The 16,550-nt window shown below is 46.6% G+C and overlaps 1 protein-coding gene across 1 annotated transcript in view; it reads left to right on the forward strand.

Moving 5' to 3' along the window:
* The window catches only part of DNAH9 (dynein axonemal heavy chain 9), a 312,417-nt gene that overhangs the window by 170,016 nt on the left and 125,851 nt on the right, over window positions 1-16,550 (forward strand). Inside the window, exons 43-45 of the mRNA XM_040630049.1 lie at window positions 3,399-3,595; window positions 11,401-11,563; window positions 13,359-13,482. Of these exons, the coding sequence (XP_040485983.1) occupies window positions 3,399-3,595; window positions 11,401-11,563; window positions 13,359-13,482 (484 nt within the window). The remainder of the gene's footprint in view (window positions 1-3,398; window positions 3,596-11,400; window positions 11,564-13,358; window positions 13,483-16,550) is intronic.

The following is a 16,550-nucleotide window of genomic DNA, read 5'->3' on the forward strand; positions in this document are numbered from 1 at the left end:
CACAAATTAATCGTAGAATCTCAGTGTTGAGAAGGTCTGTGGGGATCATGTGATCCAGGTCCTCGCTGTATACTGATGCCTCTCATTAGCATTTCCCAGGTTGGTCATCTCAGTGCGTGCTCCGACATCCTTAAAGATGCCCGGTCTCATCTTCCCCGAGGGAGCCATTTTGGGGCTGCTAATGACTAGAAATCTGGAACAATTTTGAAATTTAGAACCTTTAGAACAATTTTAAAGGCTGGAACTTTTTTCTAATTATGGTCTAAAATTTATTTCCCTGTCCACTAATTTTAGGTCTACGTGAAAAACTTGCAAATATTTTAAGATCGTTTGTTTTGTCCTTCCTTGGTCTTCTCTCCTGCAGACCAAAGAGCCCGTGTTCTTTTAGCCACTTCGGACATGGCTTGTTGTCAAACGCAGAGAAATTTGCCCACATCTTGATTGCTTTCCCATCAGGTCCCCCCTCCGAAATCATGGTGTCTGACTTTCATCACACAACCTAACTGGGGTCTTACCAAAAGCAAGATCGTCATTCCGTCTTATACACTATAATTTTGTTACCGTATCCCCAAACTGCTCTACTAACTAGTTGTACTACAATATACTCTTTGGAAAGAAGATACCCATGATAAAATAAGTTGAGAAATACTCCCTATTCTATCCCTGTCTCAGAAATTCACAATGCTTTCGGCACATTAAAGCCCTAAAATTCTTGAATAACCCTGATTCATCTATTATTTCCCAAATGTATGAGACCCTANAACTCTTTCCCTTCATAAAACCTATTAATAATTTGCAGAAAGAATACTCCATAGAATATGCCTTGGGAAGCACACATTAACACAGCCTAAGATCATATTACGCTTCTTAGTGTCCAAATCACCCCACAACTCACACTGAGCTTTCTTAAAGTTGACCAGATCTCCATATTTTCCACACGTACCACTTGTCCCCTCTTGAGCTTAGAAATAATCAAAACTTGTATTTAAATGTATCATGTTGTCCCTGCGCTCACCTGGTTAGGTCTAGTGCCAAATTTTTTTCCTGGTACTATCCTGGGTCTACCTCTGAAAATATTTACAGTCCGCCCCGACCTACGTGACAGCCTCCTGGATGTTTGGGCAGCATTTTTGCTTAAAGATTTATTTCTTTACTTCAGAGAGAGAGAGAGAGAGAGCACAAGCGGGAGGCACAGAGGGAGAGAGAGAGGATCCCAAGCAGACTCCGCACTGAGCACAGAGCCCTATGCAGGGCTCAGTCTCACGACCATAAGATCAGGACCTGAGCCGAAACCAGGAGCTGGATGCCCAGCTGACTGCACCACCCAGCTGTGCCTTAGACAGCATTTTTAAGTAACTTAGTCGGCTCTTTACTCGTACGAACACCCTGAAATTTCTCCACTTACCATTTTTCTATGCCCCGGTGCTCAGTACTCTCACATCTCAGATGCCCCTCTGAGCATTGTAGAATTTGCCAATTCATGTATTCATCGTTAGCTCTGCAAATGAGCCTTGACTGTCTTCTCCCGTTGGTCTGAGCTGGCGTTTAGAGTACCAGGACTCAGCCTTTGAAATAGAGGTTCCTCTGGGGGGTCTGTATCCTAAGAACACATTCTTTTGATCATAGACCCAGATATAATTAACACTGCCATCATCCTTCCCCAACAACATTTGAAGCGCCAGCAGGAAGTACCTTTGGTTGCATTGAATCTTAGTAGTAAAGAAAAGTTAGCAAGTTTCTGCCAAGGAAGTGATACAGTCCTGTTTTCACTGGTAAAATCTTAAAGTTCTCCGAGAAGTGGCCCTTGTGTGATGTGGTGTCGCTATTAAGAAATCTTTGAATCACCAGGCGGGTTGATTTTCTCTCTCCCTCCTGAATAGCCTGGCTCTGATCATAACATCGGAGACATGTTGTTTTGGTCATCAAAGAGTCTTTGTAGAGCAGGCTTTTCAGAACTGTGCTTTAGTCATTCCTCTGCTAGGTCATTAGTGCAGATTGACTTCCAGCAGGACCAATTCCCAGTATGTTAGCCCATTTTCAAACTGGGTAAATGGATTCCCACATCACTTACGTGCCTTTTGCAGCCAGCAACAACGGCTCTCTTGCCTTGCATTAAATCTTATCCAGGTGTCTGGACATTTACTGTTCGTGTGTGGCAAAGCCAGAATAGTTTAAAGGCTTTCTATGGCCCTAAAATCACCTTCAAAGTATGATAACTCTTTGATATTTAACTCTTTCCATTTCATTCTTGTAAACCACGCAGCAGTCCTGGTTTCTCTGTAGATGAGAATATCATCCTCACTTCCCCTCCTTTAGATTTGATGAATCTTGTCCCTTGGGCTTGCAAAGCTAACCTTACAGTTGTGACTCATGCCTGGTAAATAGCATGCAGGTTACCTCCTTCCCAGGTGCCTCTCCCAGTCAGAACTTTGGAAGGAAAAAAATGGCGGGCGGGGTGGGGGGGACAGTTGCTTATACTCGTATAAATTCCTGCTTCGGCTCTAGAAAGCATGTTCTTTCTTGGACTTACTTCCTCTACACCTTTCTTCCTTTTGAAGTCTCCAGGATTTGGGTTTTGATAAGTAGGTAGTTCCTTTCTAAATTAAGAAAACGATTAGCTGCCTCTTTGATACTCAGAGGGTCCATTAGTAGTTTATAAAGAGACATAGACACGCTATCTTTTAAATTAATTGAGTCGTACTAGGTTTTTATTAAACATGGTAAGGTGCGCCCTGTGGGCAAGGATTAACACACAATCAGCTCATGTCTTTATGAAAATTTCATACTTAGGGGGCTCTACTCTGAACATTTTCAGATTATCAGGACCCTCATGAACAAACCAGTCACCTAAGGATGGCTCGTGGTGCATTTTTTTTAGAAACCAAGTTCTCTGGGCTGAGCCTGTGAAGCTGGGGCTGGAAGCTTCCAGTGTGCTGTCTCACAGGAAAGAGGAAAGGATGTTTTATGATGCTGCTGTGGATTGGGAGACAAGACCTGTTGGAACGGATGTGGGGGAGATGAAGGGATTGGGGCATGGGCCCCTTCACCCAGCAGTGGTGAAAGAGCCCCTGCTTAGGAAATCTGTCCATGCGTCCCCATCTGCTCCTCTGCCCAGACATGGCCTCCTACTGTGCATACGGGAAGGGTACCTCCCACCTTCCATTTCCCATCCTCAGCCCACGAGGAAAAACAAACATCACTCATGACTTCATGGAACTGGTAAATGAATGTTAAACGTCTACTTTATAAGAGCTTCTCAGGAGAAAGGAAGTGTTGGAAGCAGCACTGATACTTAATTTGCAGGAAGTGTCCAGAGAGAAAAACAAATGAGGGGTCTTCACCCTGTATGGAACCAGAATTCAGTAAAGGGGGTCCTTACACCTGTGTTCCACCACCAGGATATCGATGAGACTGTGGAGCAGACCCGAAGCCTGAACATGTATTGCCATTTTGCCAGTGGTATTGGTGAACCCAAGTACATGCCCGTACAGTCGTGGGAACTTTTGACCCAGACCCTGGTGGAAGCCCTGGAGAACCACAACGAAGTCAACACAGTGATGGACCTGGTTCTCTTTGAGGACGCCATGCAACATGTGTAAGTGTGTTTCTGTACCTGCCTTTCCTCAATTGTCTCTTCTTCCCAACATCAGACGTCTCATTTGGGCGTTTGAGGACACTTGGATCAAACCCGGAAATAGCTAGGCTTCTGCCATGGAGGTCAAGATGGTGGCTGATAGAGCAGCCGCCGCAGCATCTGCCACTAGGGGGCAGCAGGATGCTGAACTCAGGCAGAACTGATCTATTTCCTTGTCTGTCATTTACCATCCCTAGGCACGACCACAGTGCCACCAAGGGAAATTTTGAGATCATAAGAGAGGCATCAGAACAGCTCAGGCCCTGCCTCCCCACCCCATACGAGTCTGAGGGCCAACTTTAAAATAATGATATGGAAGATTTTTGCTTAAATGCTCACATATTTCAAAAATTAAATACCCTCGTAAGCGTTGCTGTCAATTCACTGAGCGTGGTCACCATGCCTCCCAGATGACGTACACTCACACCAAATGCTGTCCCTCTCCTTCTCTTTACATTCCCCAACTGAGTCTCATCCCGCCTTCCAAAATCTTTCCACCCTGTCCCCTGGTACCCCTCAGTAGCAACACCCACTTCATCTTCAACTTCTCTGAACTTCCCCTCATTGATGATTCTAAGTGAAATCTCACTGACCCCCGAGTTGAGGAAAGCTCCTTTTTTCTCCCTCATTCTAGGCCCTAGAGAGAGCTAAGGACCCTCCTCTCTCCCACTGCATTTCAATGGCCCATTGAAACCATTTCTCCCTTTATCCTTCCCAAACCCCAATTCTTTGAAAGCACAAGTAACTAGACTTTCATACTTATTACTTCACCTTGTTACTGACATCCAGTTCCTCCCCAACATTGACCAACGCCCCGGGTGCTTGGGCCAACTTCCTTCCTCGACCGCATTGTTCTTCACGGCCCGCATCTGTGTATCACCTGGCCTTTCCATTCCTTGGCCTCCCTAGCTCCAGTGGTCATTTCTTCCATCACCCCTCAGCCACTCACTCACATGTTCCCACCCCAGAACTTCTGTCATCAGCGATGAACCCATCTGCACAATCTCCGTTTCAAACAGCCCACTCTCTGAGCAGTACCTCCTACCCTTCCACTCACCTGCTCTGGCTTTTGTTCCAGGGAATTCTTTCTTGACCCAGTTTTATTGAGGTATAATTAGCATCTCACATTGCATTAGTTTAAGGTGTACAACATTGGGGTCTGACATACGTGTGTAATACAGAACGATTACCACAATAATATGAACAGTCGTTCGCAAGTTACAATCTCGTTTCCTTGTGATGAGGACTTTTAAGATCTGTTCTCTTGGCGTCTCGCAAATATACAATATGGCATTGTTGACTCTGGTTGTGTTATACTTCACCTCCCCAGAACTCATTTATCTTATACCTGGGATTTTGTGCCTTTTTGACCAGCTTCCCCTAATTCCTCACCCCCACCCCCCTACTTCTGGCAGCCGCGGATTTGATCTCTTCTGTTTCTGTGTGTGTGTTTGTTATGTGGTTTTGTGTTGTTTTGTTTCGTTTTGGATTCCGCATAGAAGTAAGATCATATGGTATTCGTCTTTCTGTTTGACGTCTCTCACTGCGAGGTCCTTCCATGTTGCCCCAAATAAAAAGATTCCAGTTATTCTTCAACTTCATCAAGACTTCATTTCATGGCGCCAACCACTTCCTCAGACTCCTTAGCCCCTCTGCCCACCATTTCTTTACTGTCCTCAACCACCGTAAACTCCATCATCCTGGTACAAGCTCCCCTAACTTTCCTGGCATAGGGTCCCCGTGACAAAACCCCATTCTTGGTGAACCCCCCCAGTCTTATTCCGTACCTGTCCCCAAGCACCTGCAGACTGTTGCCAAAAAACCACCACCATTTGGGCTTGGTGTTTCAGATTTTCAGCCACACATACCACATGGGCCCTTGGCCTTGCAGGAAGTGCAAGGTCAGACTCCACTACCGGGAAGTTTGTTCTCTTGCCCCCCCTGTGCTGATTGCATCCCACATTTTTCTTCTCAAGCTTCTAGCGTCCCTCCCCTCTCTGCTCCCAGTTAATGAGCATATCCCTTCCTTCACAGAGCTCATAAAGCAGCCAGAAGAGAATTCTCTCATTTCCGCCCACCATCAAATCTAACAGCCCACCTGCGTCCCACCCACAAATCGTGCCTTCTCTACTATTTCAGTAAATGAACATCCCTGTTCCTGCCGAAGGCCAGTGCTTCCGTGTGCGTGCTGGATCCCATCTCTTAGCACCTCCGTAGTGACTAGACCTCTTCCTGAAATTAAATTATTCCTTCTCGCTCCTGCCTCCCTCCTTCTCCTCCTCCCTTTTCCCCTCTTGTGCCATCATCGTTACTTCAGTAATTTCTGGATCATATGCATCTACATACAAACATGCCACATTATCATTATCAACAATCATAAGCTGTTCCTTCACCCTTCCATCTCCTTCCATCTCCTTCCTTCTCCTATGCCTTTTTTTTTTTTTTGGCTCCTGTTTACAACAAAACTCATCAAAATGGTTGTCTATACTTGTCATGCTTTCTCACTTCTCATTCTCTTCTTGATCCATTTCTTACCAGTTGAACAAAGAAGCTCTTATCCAGTCACCACAGATTCCCCTCTTGCTAAAGTCAGTTGTCGCTGCTGGGTCCTCACCCTACGTAACTTGACTGTCCTGCTGCATTTGTCATAATTAATCACTCTATTTGTTTACATCCACCCACCCACACCCACCCCTCCACCCACTCACCCACCACCCATCCACCCATCCATCCAATCACCATCCCACCCACCCACACACCCACCCACCCATCCACCCACTCACCCACCACCCATCCACCCATCCATCCAATCACCATCCCACCCACCCACACACCCACCCACCCATCCATCCATCCCACATGTATCTATGGATTAGGCGTACTATGAGTGCAAGGATCTTTTTTTTACTCACTGCCAGATCTCTAATACCTAGGACAGTGTCTGGAACATAGCAGGTACTCAACAAGAATTCTTAGCATCTCATTTAGGGTAAGTGACGTAGAGGAAAGACAGAGAAGGAAGGGGGTACAGAGTGCTGGTGGGGGTGGAGAGGGTGTTGATCGCAATTTTAATAGGGCGGTCAGGAAGACCTCTCTGGAAAGGCAGCATTTGATGTGCTGTGTAGGAGCCACCCTGAACTTGGAAGTCACTGTAGGCCTGGTGCATAGAGCTTTGCATACATCACTTCGTCTAGTCTTCACAAAAACCCTGAAAAGAGTGAGGTGGGATCTCATCCCTGTATGTACACACGAGGAGGCTACAACCCAGAGGGATGGGAGGAGCTGCCTAGCGCCGCGCACCCCGGAAACCGAGAAGCTGAAGCTTACACCGTCGCACTGTGACTCCAGCACATTCGTTCTCGGCCGTCACACTGTGGGGCTTCCTCGTCTGCGCTTCTGTCTCTCCCGATCCAATGTGAGCTCCTTGTGCGCAGACTCGGTCTGGCCCCCCGCTGAATCCCCAAAACCTTAGACGCTGTCTGGTGCGTAGTCGGGCCTGGACCAGGGTTTTGGGACATCCGTTCACAAGCCTCAGGAAAGTTCAGTGAATATCTTCCCCTCCTCTTTCACAGCTCTCAGAGCCTGTGTCCCAGTCTTGGAATTGAGACAAATGTCTGTCCTTTTCAGGGCAAATTTAATTTGGGAGAAGAGCAAGTGATTCGGTCAACGCGGTTTCCAACACGGGTGATCAGACTGACTAATACTGTTTTTAGGAAAAAATAAGGCTATGAAAACTAGCTTTTCTCCTGAGGCTCCTTAACAGGCTCTGAAGATTTCCAGAGAGAAGCCTGAGCCGTATTAGCAATGGCAGAATAACTGGAATCATGAACTACCTCGAGGCAGGAAGTTCTCAAGATTAAAGTATATTTGGACGTATAGTTTCATGTCCATTTGTTGAAAAATTTCAATGTCCCGCCACATGGCCTTTGCACTGCCCTCCCCTCCCCGGGGCTCCTCGGCCCCCTGCTGCCTCTACCAGCCACAGAGAGCAGAAGCGCCCCCTTGTGCCAGAGAATGGAATGCCAACCAACAGTGAGCAACACTGATAACCTCAGAGTGACAGAAGGTTCGTGGCCTCACGTCACTCTGCGCTGCCCGAGGCAGAGGGGTTTGGGCTCTCCCCTGGAAGGTCCCGACTTCTGATGCCCAAGGTGGGAGCAGGGCGAGGCAGAGCAGGACGGAGGCTCTCACAGTCCCCCGGGAACCCTCAGGGCTGGTGGGGGGGCAAGGGTAAGGGTGTCTGTTCATAGGTGCGAGGACGCCTACGCACATTTTCATGTTTTCATCTGGCTCTTTGTTCTTACTGCTTGAGCTCTTACCAGTCTCTCTGGTCTGATTCCCCAACACCTTCCCCAAGCTCTGCTGCTAATGCTTCCTGCTGCTTCTATGCCGAATCCGACCACTTCACGCCACGTAGTAATTACAATCACAGATTGTAGAGACGGAGCCAGACCCACATTCAAATCCTGGTTCTGCCACTAATTGGCTGCGGTGTTCTGCAAAGCACCCTGAACTTCCCCGAGCCTCAGTTTCCTCCTCTGGGAAGTGAGGGTGGTGAGAATGTCTATGTCGTGGGGTTGCTGCTCCGTGTGTCCGGTGCGTTGTGCTTCACAAGCAGTCCATGGGTGCTAGGCTCTTTCTTGGTGCTCTTGTGTGCGTAACGGTACCATTGTGCTCTCCCACTGCCTCTTCACCGTTACAGCCATTCCTGATCTGCATTTCCTTAAAGCCTCACACCAAGTCTTTTCCGCTGCTTGTGGCATAATCTCTATCTTTCCCTGGGTTTATGGGCTCCCACAGAGATTGTTCTGCCTCTTGTTCTTTCTCTTAGCATCACTTAACGAAAAAGGAACTTTGGATGTACTTGTCTTGTGCCCCTTCTTTTGTGTATCTTATCCGTTCTCTAGGGCGTGCGTGTGTGTGTGTGTGTGCATGCATATGGGATCTGTGTGTGTGCATACGTGTGCGCATGTATGCATGTGTGTGTGTGCGCGTGCAGGTTTCAATAAGCCCGCTTCCTCCAGCTGTGCTGTGGCACATCTTTAGCTTTTGTTTTTAATCTCGCAGAAATTCCGTAATGGGCTTAACTTAGACTGTGCTGGTTTTCTCGCCCAGGAGCCCTTCAGAATATTGATCTTCTTTTTTAAATGTTGTAATTTGAATGCACAGTCCTTTGCCCTCGTCAGAGGTTGTTAATGAATCCCCAGCTGGAGTCTAATGCTGACAGTTGCAGACTGAGCCATTCTTCTCTGGAAACTTCAGGACTAATGATGCATTTCCCATTTAGATATTGAATAGCAGGGACCACGCTAAGCTGGAATTCAGGCCTTCCAGAAGAGAGGGGGTGAGGGGCGGCCCAGAGAACCCAGGTGGACTTCTCCACAGAGAGGGCCTGGATATCTTGGCCCCTCAGTTTCTCTCTGATCCTTGGAGTCAGGCGCCCTCTCATATGGTCACGAATGAGTCCTTGCTCCTCGCAGAACGTGTGACTGCGCACATCCCCCCAGACATGATGCTGACTGTAAGGGGTGTGTTGTGTTTCAATTTAACCAAAATGGATTGAAACCTTCAATGTGCGAGGACTATAGAGGGTACAAAATGAGTATACACTCTGTTCCGATGCCTCAGAACTAGGATTTAATAAGGGGCCAGAGAATTGTAAATCTGTCTGATACAAGACAGAGTCAAAGTATCACAATTAAATAATGATAAAGGGGAAAAGCAAAATCGTGAAAGAACTAAATGTAGGTCAATAAATAACTCCTAAATACTTGGGGGAATTAATTTTCCTACAAAAAGTTAGTGACTTACAGTTTTAAATCCAGAAAGCTAAAATTTTCTGCACATCCAAAAGTGCCTTAAAACGGAAAGGTAAAAGTGACAAATTGGACAGATGTGTCACTTCATACCTAAATGGGACTTACAAATCTAGAGCTCTTCAATTAAGAAGTGGGCACTCGGGGCACCTGGCTGGCTCAGTCAGAGGGGCGTGTGATTCTTGATCCTGGGGTTGTGAGTTCAAGCCCCACATTGAGCAAAGCGATTACTTAAACTTTAAGAAGAAGAAGTGGGCCATGGACAAGAAAGGAAATTCACAAAACAAAAGGTATATAATGATTAATAAGGAAAATGTTTAATTCCCTAGATATCAGAGGAATAAAAATTTAAATCATAGTTTCAACCATTAAATCGGCAAAGATTTTAAAAAATACATGTAAGACCCATGTCAACAAGAGTGGGGGCCAGACTCTTCCCACCTGCTGGTAGGTGGGCATTGGCATTGTTGGCTTACCTGCCCTCCTGCTGGGGTTTTCTTCTCAGTAGCAAACACATCCCACAGCAGAGAGGAGGCAACGAGAACCCACAAACATCTAGTTTATTGATGCTGATTATGACCCCGCCATCAGTATTTGCCAGAAATGTGCGGTAGTAAGAAAACTCAAGCCACAGAAGGTCGACAGGAGCCCTGTAACCTCATACATGTTCATGTTTTATTGATGTGTCAAATCCCACTTATCAAAACTCTCCTGACTCCCCCCACCCTCTAGACTGGGATTAGCTAGATCCGAGTTGCTGCACCCCTGATGACCCTTACTCAATGTGAACATGGTATTTGCCATTGTAATATCATTAACACAAGATAGAGACACGGGATTGTAGCCTATGCCATTCAAGCTCGGATGTACGCTCTGCTCTGTTTGGTCAGACCGCGCGCTCGTTCAAGTCCAAGGTCACCAACACCTGTCGTCTTGTCCTCCTTTTATCCATTTCCCAAGTTTTCTGACGTCACACATTTTAATGAAACTCACCTAATCTAACATATTCTTACCCTTCAAAAGAGTACATCCACCTTTTGATCAGCTCTACCCAAGCAGACGACAGATTGGTGCCACTGTTCTGGGAGACAGCTTTTCAGAATGTATCAAAAGCCATAAAAATTGTCTTACTGTTTGACTCGGCGATTTTTCTTTTAGGAATCTATCCTGTGGACACGATGAGAGATAGAAACAGAAAATATTTGCATCGCGTTATTTATGACTGGAAAATGTTGGAAACAACCTAAATATCCGATACTAGGCTATCGCAGACAAGGAATTTATTCTGTTGTTCCACCATTAAAAGTACGGCAGGGGGAGGAGGGGTCCTCTGCAGGATGTGGTCTAAGCCCAGGGCCTGGGAATCTTTCATCATTGCTGGGTGGAAATATGGGTACTGAGAGAGGTGAGTAGAGCTCAAAGGAGAAGAATCCAGAAGCCAAGCAAGTGGGTGTCTTATAGGTTGACACCAAGAATCCACATTCATTACAAAGGCATCAAGAAGGCTCCCTGTTATTCTGCTAACTTTACTTTTACTTCTCTCTTTAGTGGAACAAAGTTCTGTTCCTGCTTGTCCTTTAGCCTCCCTTGGATTTTTTTTCCTACAAGTAGGTGAGGGTGAGTGCGGTGGGCGGCATGGCAGAGTCCGGCTCAGCTGGGGAGGGGAGGGAGGGTGAGTCCGGGTTCCCTCCAGTCCTGCCTAGCTGCCAGGAGCTCTTCCTCCACCAGAGCTCACCAGGGGCTTTGGCTTAAAGCAAAAAGCAGGAGTGACTTCCATCCTTTTGGGCAAGAAGGTGAGGCCAGGTTTGGGGATAGTGTAACTCACGTTTCCTGCAGCTCAGCCCATCACAGGCCTCCAAAGGAGGTCCCAGTGCTCGCTCGGACCATGGTGCAGGCTCCTCACAGAGGAAAGTCTGATCCAAGCCACGTGCCTCTGCTCCTTCCCCGCAGCTGCCACATCAACCGCATCTTGGAGTCCCCCCGGGGAAACGCGCTGCTGGTCGGCGTGGGTGGCAGCGGCAAGCAGAGCCTGACAAGGCTCGCGGCGTTCATCAGCTCCATGGATGTATTCCAGATCACGCTGCGGAAAGGCTACCAGGTCCCGGACTTCAAGGTGAGAGCCCACCCCTCTCCAACCACCCACGACTCCCTGTCACCCTTCCTTAGCTCTTCGCTCACCTTGCTCAGAACCTCCCCGTCAGCCACTGGCCAGTCCCTTCTTTGCTTCTGGGCTGGGGACACGAGGGGCTCCTTTCTCATTAGACTCAGGTCTGCGTTTGTAAAACCTTAGCTGCTTCAGCTCCATCCGGGTAACCTCGGCTCTCACCGGATCGGAGGCACCTCTCTGTCAAATTTAGCACACAGCTCTCTAGCAGCTCTAGTAAACTTCAAAGGAATTCTGAAAGTCTGCGCAAGCTCTGTACAAAATTCGTATTTTGAAAGACCGTTCCAGTACCCATACGGTGTTGGGAGCTTCGGTGACATTTCCTGATCGCAGACATTAAGCCCTCAGCAGCCGTGCTACGTGCTCTGAAACGTGGGGAAGTCATTTAAACAACCTTCAGAGGTCACTTTGCCTACAGTAGAGGCAGGGTCGGGAGTCCTGATGTCATTTCCACCAGGTTGCTGCCCTTGCCGTCCCTGGGAGAATTCCAGCCAGCCTGGGGCCACGCCTACCCACCTGCCTTCACAGTCTCCCAGCCAGTGGTGCTCCCTGCTGCTCTGAAACCACAGCTCAGCCTCTCCAGTCTAAGGTCATACACCAGGTTCATGTTAGACCAATCTTCAGTGGTTCCAGAAAAAGAGGAAACAAGTTAGTGCATATGAGAAGAACACATTTACAGAACGATCTAAAACATTGGTTCTCAACCTTGGCCATGTATTGGAATCCCCTTCAAATACTGTTGATGCCTGCATCCCACCCTCCAGAAATTCTGGCTTAACTAGTCTGGGGAATGGCCTGGGCACCAAGACTTTTCAAAGCATCCCTGCAGATGGTTCCAATGAGAGTTGAGAAATGTTGTCTTAGCTAATTCTGTAAGTGCATAAGGTTAAGAACGGTTGATATTAAAGGAAGTTCACTAACTTTAAAGGGGAATGATATACAGGACACGAAAGGGGCTTTGTCATCAGGAAATGCGTGAGGCTCTTAGAAAATGAGCTTTGAGTGGTGCGAGCGAGAAGAGCAAGATCAGGGATTGACAGCTGAGCTTTGTGAGAGGGATACAGAGATTGAACCAAGATTGATTAAGCTGAAAAAATTCAGGGCTTGGCATCCTAGCCCAAAACTTCATCCACCTGCAGTTTTGAATGGGTATGATTTCCTGCCAGATGATTGTGTGTGTGTGCGTGCGTGCGTGCATGTGTGCGTGTGTGTGCCCTAGTATATTTTATTCCAACACAAGGCTTTTGCTGGAGCGAGTCATGAGAACACAAGACCCTGCTAGCATAAGATATATTCATCACCCGGGTCGGTAGCCCCAAGTACATGACGCTTCTGTCAAGGCCAAGAGCAATTGCTTGCCTTCTGGGACAGGTCATTCACTTGGTTGATGATATAAGTAACACAGATAAACAGGGACTATCTCTGTCCCTTTGGAAAGCTGTTACCTCTTTGCACAAAGGAGGAGCTCCAGAAACTAGTGTAGGAACCACACTGGTTGTCTGAATTAAAGATCATCACTGTTTAAGTTTACTTGTTCACCTCTATTGGCATTGAGGCCTGGGAATGAGACCTATTTCCCTACTTGTCGGTACAAGATAGCACTCCTTCCTAGTTCCCATTGCTGTTTCACTTTATTTCCCATTAAAGTAGGTAAGGAAATGGTCCCATTTTTAAAGAGTTGGTTGGAGACCTCTTTCAATAAGGTCATCTTCCCAAAGATTTCTAATACTGATCGTTTCCACAGATGGACCTGGCCGGTTTGTGCCTGAAAGCCGGAGTGAAGAATCTCAACACTGTGTTTCTCATGACCGACGCCCAAGTGGCTGATGAGAAGTTCCTTGTGCTCATCAATGATCTCTTGGCATCTGGTAAGAAACTCTTGGCTCTTGAGTATAAATTCCACCTGGCATCAGAGTCATCCCAAGGTGCTCCAAGGTCCCAAGAGCTAGGTCATAGAAACGAGGGAGAAAACTGACAGAGTAGAGGACTGGTTCGTTAAGATCCTTTTAGGGTTAGTGCTTTGCCTCTTCCTGGCTCCTTTCATTGCAAAACAGACAGTAATCTTGGGGCTCTCTGGCTCTAACTAGATCTGACTATTGGAAGAAGAACACGTTAAGGGTCTGTTGATCTGCGGAGCCCAGAGAGAAGGTGCTATTCCCTCCCCATAGTCAAGACAGAGAGAGATCAGGACGTGTGCAGTATTTCAGCTAGATTAGACATTGGCAAGAAGTAGACATACACAGAGAATTTGCACACACAAAACAACGCAATAGGGCAAGATTGCTAATTTAATGAAAGATTGAGAACCTGATGCGAGCACAGTAGAAGCAACAAGGGATGTAGAATATCTCTAAAATGGTTTCCTTGGTTTCCAAAAAAAACTCGACAGAGGCTGTCAACCATCCCGTGACACTGTCCGTGCAAGATAGGACTTCATTGGAAAGTTCAGTTGTGATACTTTACTATCCTTATTTATTTAGGAATTCAGGAATTATGTCAACCATTCTGGGTAAAAAAAATTATCACACATGTATATATATATACATAACCCAAGATATATATAAATGTATATACCCAAGAATACAAGACAATTACACATTTGTAGAAATGGGAGGTGTGTATTTTCTCATCTATATTCATTTAACATGGAATATGCTTTCCTGGCTCTTAAACCAAATTTGGCATCTGCAAAACTACCTCTTCATCTGGGTTAAGAAAACAGTCAGTGCATAGATGTTCCAGAACAAAATTTCTGCCTCCAGCTTTTCAGCATTTCAGGAAACCCTGGTATTCACCACCCACCCCCTGGCCGTCTGGCTGAATACGCTTTAGTTTATGAAATCCAGAACCATGGTCACAGTATATCTCTCCATAGTCTGTCCCATGTCGTATATAATATATTCCAGGTGCTTTGTACCGTGCAATCCTTAGGAATCATCGTCTACTTCAAATTTTGCTCACTTGTACCCCAGGCGATTTCGCTATCACCCGTGAAGAGCCACTGGTCCCTGGTCCTGATCATGTGCTAACAGGCTCTGTGTGCAACCTTTGGATGGCTTCTGAGGAGGGCCAGAGTCCCAGGTTCCTTACTGTGCTGTCTCTAAGCATCACACTGATTTCTACCATAAAATTACCTTATATACAGAAGTTTGCCTTCCTAGCTCCATTCCTTTTCTCCTCCAATCCAATCCATTTTCCCCATTCTAAATACTGTCTTAACATCCCACCATCTTCTTCAACAGTATTTTACACTACAATGTTGCCTCACCTTTTATTATTTTACTTAATAATGAGAGTGGGGCCAACGGCACTCCCACCCTGTATCCCAAAGTCTAATTTCTGCCTTTGGCTCGGGTCATGATCCCAGGATCCTGGGATCGAGCCTGGTGTTGGGCTTTCTGCGCAGTGGGGAGCCTGCTTCTCCCTGTCCCTCTCCCTCTGCCTGACACTCCACCTGCTTGTTTTCTCTCTTTCTTCTCCAGTGGTTTCTAACTGAATGCAGGAGAAGATCCAAGAAAACACCCTGCCTTTGACCTACTCTATGATCTAGCAATTCCTAACTCCCTGAGATAACACACTGTACTTGACTTCCTTGACATCCTTATTCACACGATTCCTTTTGAACTTCATGCCCTTCTCCTCCTTTGTCTGGATTAATTCTACCCATATTACGAGACTCATCTTGAGCATTCTCTCTCTAGGAAATCTTCACTGATCCACTGTCACCCCTAAGAGTGAGAAACATCACTCCACGTTTCTAGAGCACTCCGTGGCTGCACACACCACCATTGCACTGAAACAGCATTGTAAATTTATGAAAGGCAGACACTATATTATCCGTTGTCGGTTAATCTTTTTGTTATTAAATAATGTAGGGATACAAAAGGAAGAGGGTTTAAGTACCTATTGCCCAGTTTAGAAAATAAAACAGTGCTGATAGAATTATAACCCTCTCTCATTCATACTGTCAGCGTTGACACGTCTCTGGTCCCATAATTAGTATTGAGGAGGAATTTGTTGAACTAAGGTGCGTGATATCATGAGAACGACGTGCTGTCTTACGTATTTAATATCACTGTTGCACACGTGTTTTGAGATGGCTTGCGGGCGTGCAAGAGAGAGGTGCATAGGTACCGAGACAGCCACCACACTCCCCTGCTTTCTCCCCCTTGAGATCAGAGAAATGTTCTGGGACAATGGTAGGCCTAGATGGGGCCAGAGCCCTAAGGCAGTGGGACGCTAACCAGCTCTTGGAGGACCCAACCCTTAGCCTCGTCTGTTTTATCATCAAGCTCTAACTGACAGAACCATCTGAAACAATCAGGATCTCCTCCCCTAGAGGCAGTTTGGGCCTCTGAAAGTCCCGCAGGAGCACAGAGAAGAGGATGATTAGTCTCACTTGCAAAGTATTGGGACACGGTAATGCTGGCACACATTGGAAGCAGAAATCGTGTTTTCCGAATTTTGGCCTCAGGAGGAAATTTACAGATATTTAAATAGGCTCTGCCTCTGTTCACATCACCCAGTCCCCTTGGGCAGTTCAGCTCCCTGCTTTCCACGTGACTCCCCACGTCACGCAGTAAGTGACGGGGATATTGTCAGGAGAAATTGGAGGAACAGACCTGAAGGTGCAGACTTGGCTCCCGAATCAGAGGCTCTCTGTTCCACCTGGGGACCTTCTTCTTAAGGGCTCTTGGGACCTAGGGGCAGACAGCAGTATCCTAAGAGCACAGAGACAGCCTCCAAATGGCCCGGTACTTTCAGCATCTTGGTGCTAAATAAACCTGGTCAGCATGCTTTTCTTTCTTTCTTTCTTTTTTTTTTTTTTTTCTATCAAGGGTCAGAAAGTGAATATTTTCAGTTTGGTAGAGCAGACAGTCTCTGTCATAGCTGTTCCATAGCTGTTGTCATACTGGGAAAACAGCCATAGACGATA

The sequence above is a fragment of the Ursus maritimus genome, unplaced genomic scaffold (assembly GCF_017311325.1).
Source record: "Ursus maritimus isolate PB19 unplaced genomic scaffold, ASM1731132v1 scaffold_14, whole genome shotgun sequence".
Lineage (NCBI taxonomy): Eukaryota > Metazoa > Chordata > Mammalia > Carnivora > Ursidae > Ursus > Ursus maritimus.